Source organism: Penaeus monodon, chromosome 39 (assembly GCF_015228065.2).
Source record: "Penaeus monodon isolate SGIC_2016 chromosome 39, NSTDA_Pmon_1, whole genome shotgun sequence".
Classification (NCBI taxonomy): Eukaryota; Metazoa; Arthropoda; class Malacostraca; order Decapoda; family Penaeidae; genus Penaeus; species Penaeus monodon.
Genome location: NC_051424.1, coordinates 9,571,846 through 9,576,845, shown reverse-complemented (window position 1 = coordinate 9,576,845; position 5,000 = coordinate 9,571,846). Strand labels below are relative to the sequence as shown.

The window sequence follows — 5,000 nt, the reverse complement described above, 5'->3', positions numbered from 1 at the left end:
AAAGGAAAGTCTGACTCTCCGGCTGCCGGAGCCAATCACGAACAGCAGAATTGACTGGCAGGAAATTAAATCACCGAAATTATTTGCGGTTTTGCTAATTCTGTTCCTCCTTGCCGCCTCCAGCGAAAGGGTTGGAATGTATATAAAAGTTAGAATTTATATAGAGGATTAGATTGTATAGAATGTATATAAAAGTCTGAATTTATAAAGAGGTTTAGATTGCGTAGAATGTATAAAAAAGTTAGAATTTATGTAAAGGGTTAGATTGCATAGAATGTATATAAAAGTTAGAATTTATATAGAGGATTAGATTGCATAGAATGTATATAAAAGTTAGAATTGATATAGAGGATTATATTACATAGAATGTGAAAGATGGAATAATGCAATGCCGCATTGATATCGATAATTAACAACCCTCCCTGACCAGGACTCGAACCTAGGTTACTCCGGGTATGAAACCGGAGGCCAGTGCTAAACCAACCATGCCACACGACCCACTAAAAGGAGTGTGCAACTAGGATCTTACTAGCTCCATAGACATTACCTATCTACTCATACTTGAGTAATGACAGCGAAGTTTTACGCTCACTCCCCGTGGGCACTCGGTGGCAATTGATTTGGCAATTCAAATCCTAAGCCAGATGTACTGAGGTATATATATGAAAGATGGAATAATGCAATGCCGCATGTGGCCTCCGGTTTCATACCCGGAGTGACCTAGGTTCGAGTCCTGGTCAGGGAGGGTCGTTATTTACATAGAATGTATATAAAAGTAAGAATTTATATAGAGGATCAGATTGCATATAATGTATATAAAAGCTAGAATTTATATAAACGATTTGATTGCACAGAATGTATATAAAAGTTAGAATTTATATAGAGGATCAGATTCCATAGAACGTATATAAAAGCTAGAATATATATAAACGATTTGATTGCACAGAATGTATATAAAAGCTAGAATTTATATAGAGGATCAGATTCCATAGAATGGATATAGAGGGTTGGAATTTAAGACTCAGATTAAGTCGCATTTCGAGGGAAGGAAGCTGGCGCTAGGCGTCGCTGGCTCGGTTTCCCTTGTCCTCCGTTATCGTTTCTTCCTATTCTTATTCTTATTCTTATTCTTATTTTTGTTCTTGTTCTTCTTTTTTCTTCTTCTTTTCTTATTGTTCTTGTTCTTGTTCTTGTTCTTGTTCTTGTTCTTGTTCTTATTCTTATTCTTATTCTTATTATTATTATTATTATTATTATTATTATTATTATTATTATTATTATTATTATTATTATCGTTGTTGTTGTTGTTGTTGTTGTTGTTGTTAATATTCTTTCTTCTTATCCTTATTCTTATTTTTCATACCATTATCATTCCTTCTCTACTTCTTCCTCTCCTTCGTTGGTCCGATTCCCACTCCCCTTCTCCTTCTTTCTCTTCCTCTCCTTCCTCATCCTCTTCTTCTTCTTCTCCTTCTTTTTCTTCTTCCCCTTCCTCATCCTCTTTTCTTCTTTCTCGCCTTCTTTGTCTTCTCCTTCGCTGACTCGGTTTTCCCTTTTCCCTCCCATTTCGTATCATTGCTTACTCGTCTTCTTCTTTTTCTTTTTTCTTCTTCTTCTTCTTCTTCTTCTTCTTCTTCATCATCATCATCCTCATCCTCCTCTCTCCATCTCTCCTCTCTTCTCTCTATCATCTCTTCATCTCTCATCATCATCATCATCATCACCCTCATCATCATCATCATCATCATCCATCATCATCATCATCTTCTCTTCTTCTTCTTCTTCTTCTTCTTCTTTCTTCTTCATCTTCTCTTCTCTCATCTCATCATCAATTCAACTTCCTATATCCCCTTCCACCTCATTCACACTCTCACCTTCCTCATACCATACACTCCACACTTTTCCTTCTTTCCCGATTCTCTCTCTCCTCCGTCTTCCTCACCTTTATTTCCTTATCCATGGCTCCCTTATTCGCCCTGTTCTTCTTCTTGTGTTTCTTCACCTGCGACGCCGCTTTCGTGTATGACTCCAGACGGTGTTTGTGTGAAGAGAGGAACTTCTTCTGCTCGGTCTGCGAAAGAGGGAGAGAGAGAGGAGTGATAAATAAGGGGAATGGACGAAAGAAAGATAAATAGGGTGGGAAGGGATAGGAGGAAGGGGTGGTAAAACAGGAGAGAGGAGTAATAAACTAGAGGACGAGAGGAAGGAGAAAGAAATTGGAAGAGGGAAAGGACTGATAAACACGTAGGAAAGAGACGGGATGATAATCAAATGGAAACAGAAAATTAATAAACACGAGGAGTAGAAAAAGGACCAATAAACACGAGGAAAAGAGAAGGGAATGATAAACACGAGAAAGGTAAAAAGAAGTAACAGAAACGAGGAGAAGAGAAACGAAATACAAACACGATTTAGGAAAAAAACGATTTGTAGAAAAAAAAATCATGAAAAATAGGATATATTGAAATGTTTTGATAAATAATCTCGAAATGTTGTTCACTCGTTGCCCATAATATGAGAAACGTCTAAAGCTTGGACACCAAAATGATATCATGTTTACCTATTTCAATAACAATTTCATATATAATTCTGAAAAAAAAAAAAAAAAACAAGAATCATCTACCACGTGATATTTTATTAAAGTTAATAATATCACCCTTGAAGACAGCATTTTTTTTTTTTTTTTTTACATTTAAGCGATTGCTCCCAAATATTGCTCCAGGCTGATACTTTGGCCGCAGGTAGAGCCTTATACTCGCCCTCCAGCAGGCAAAACGGCCCTTTACCTGCTTCCTGCTTAACATAGATAGGATCCTACCTGAAGCACTTTAGTATCCTTGTCCAAATTGGTCTCCAGAGGCACGATCAGGTCCACGTAGAAGGCCTTGAGCTGTAAAAGGGAAAAAAATAGGTGTCTTTTAGAGGAGGTGAAATAATATATGATTAGGGTCTCTTATCTTTTGTAGTATGGGAGATAGTGTGATTGGTATCATGTAATATGGGAAGTGATGTGATTGGTATTGTGTCGTCATAGAATATGGTTTGATTGGTAATGTGCTAGTATGGAGAATAATTTGATTGGCTTTGTATAATACGGAAAATTATCTAATTAATTTTATGTAATATGTAATATGATTGGTCTTATGCAACGTGGAAAAAATATCTTAATCGGTATCACCTCTATTCCTTTCACTTCCTCCTTTCAAAATATCACAAATAACCTACAGCATTCCTCCCCAGCCTTAGACTCCAAGAAACTCGAGGAGCACCACTATCCTCCTTCCCTCCCCTTCTCCCTCCCTCCCCCCCGAGACCGTAAATTGTCCAGCGTGACCATAATGATCACCAAAGGACCCATTTCGTAGCGTCTGTTGCTCCGAACTGAAGGTCAACCGCATACCTCCTTAGCCACAGCGAGCGGACAGCCACTCAAGCGTCAACACCGTGAGGAGATGGACCGGAGTCTATGCAGGGCGGGGGGGGGGGGAGAATGGGGGAATGGGGCTTAAAATAACGAATGACGAAATTGCGAGTCGCTGCGAGGGAGCTGGAAGAAACTGTTTGGACGTGTGGGTTTATTATGCATAACTTACACGCGCGGGTTGATTAATGGGGGAGCGAATGCTGAGCGAGAAGGGGAGGGTGATGTATTGGTATGTACGTACATATATAAACAAAGTCTACTCATCCATGTACATAAACATATATATGTGTGTGTGTGTGTGTTGCTTTTCATATTATATATATATATATATATATATATATATATATATATATATATATATATATATATATATATTTATATATATGTATGTATGTGTGTGTATATATATACATATACACATATATATATATATATATATATATATATATATATATATAATATATATATATATATATATGTAGGTATGTATATACATACATATTCATATATACGAAAGAAAGAAAGAAAGAAAAAGATAGAAAAAGGGGGAGAGAGAGAGAAGAAAAGAAAGAAAGAGAAAGAGAGAAAAATAAGAAAAAGAAAGAGAGAGAGAAGAAAAGAAAGAAATAAGAGAGAAAAGAAAAGAAAGAAAGAATAAGAGAGAGAAGGAAAGAAAGAGAGAGAAAGGGAGAGAAAGAGAGAGATCTCCAGAGACGAGAGCGAACCTCATGAGCCTCAGCGTTTTCGCGATGAATACCCCCCCCCCCCCCGCCCTCCCATGTGTCACCGACAACCCAGCTAGCGGACCGCGGCGGGAAAGTCGGGAGCAAACTGCAAGCGGCCATAAAACTCGGCTCAAGCACCGCCAGGGGGCACTTTACGACGCAAGCACACGCGTCGAGCCTAAGACGCGATGGTGTTTTCGTCTCATTTCCCTCTCTTTCGTTTGTGAATTTCCTCTCTTCCCTTTTTTTTTTTTTCCTCTTTCGATTCTTTCCGCCTTTTTTCTTTTCTTTTTTTCCTTTCGATTCTTTCCCTCTTTTTTCCCTTTTTTTTCTCCGTTTGTTTGTTTTTCTCTTGTCTCTCTGTCATTCTCTCTTTTCCTTTCCCTCTTCCTTTCTCTTTCTCATTTTTCCTCTTCTCTTTTTCCTCTTTTATTCCATCGTTTACCTCTCCTCTTCCCTCCTCTCATTTCCCTTCGTCATTTACCCTTGTCCTGTTCTCCCCTTCTTTCTTTCCCCTTTGCTGTCTCTTCCCCTCATCTCCACTTATCCCTCTTTCTCTCCTCTTCCCCCCTTTCCCCTCCTTTTGTACAGCATATGCGGCAAGGTCGTAGAGCTGGATTTATGGCACCATATGAGCACGTGAACAGACGGGCTCCACTTTCCAAACTCCATTCTCATCCCCTTCCCCTCACCCTTCCCCTCACCCTTCCCCTCACCCACCCCGCCCACCCTCACCCTCACCCTCACCCGTCCCGCCCACCCTCACCTACCCATCACGCCCACCCTCATCCTCACCCACCCCGCCCACCCTCACCCTCACCCTCACCCGTCCCGCCCACCCTCACCTACCC

General features: G+C 39.7%; 1 protein-coding gene across 1 annotated transcript in view; it reads right to left on the bottom strand.

Moving 5' to 3' along the window:
- LOC119597466 overlaps nucleotides 1–5,000 on the bottom strand; it is an 89,619-nt gene that overhangs the window by 18,981 nt on the left and 65,638 nt on the right. The window contains exons 5-6 of the mRNA XM_037947041.1: nucleotides 2,819–2,890; nucleotides 1,943–2,071 (exon numbers count right to left, since the gene is read on the bottom strand). Of these exons, the coding sequence (XP_037802969.1) occupies nucleotides 1,943–2,071; nucleotides 2,819–2,890 (201 nt within the window). The remainder of the gene's footprint in view (nucleotides 1–1,942; nucleotides 2,072–2,818; nucleotides 2,891–5,000) is intronic.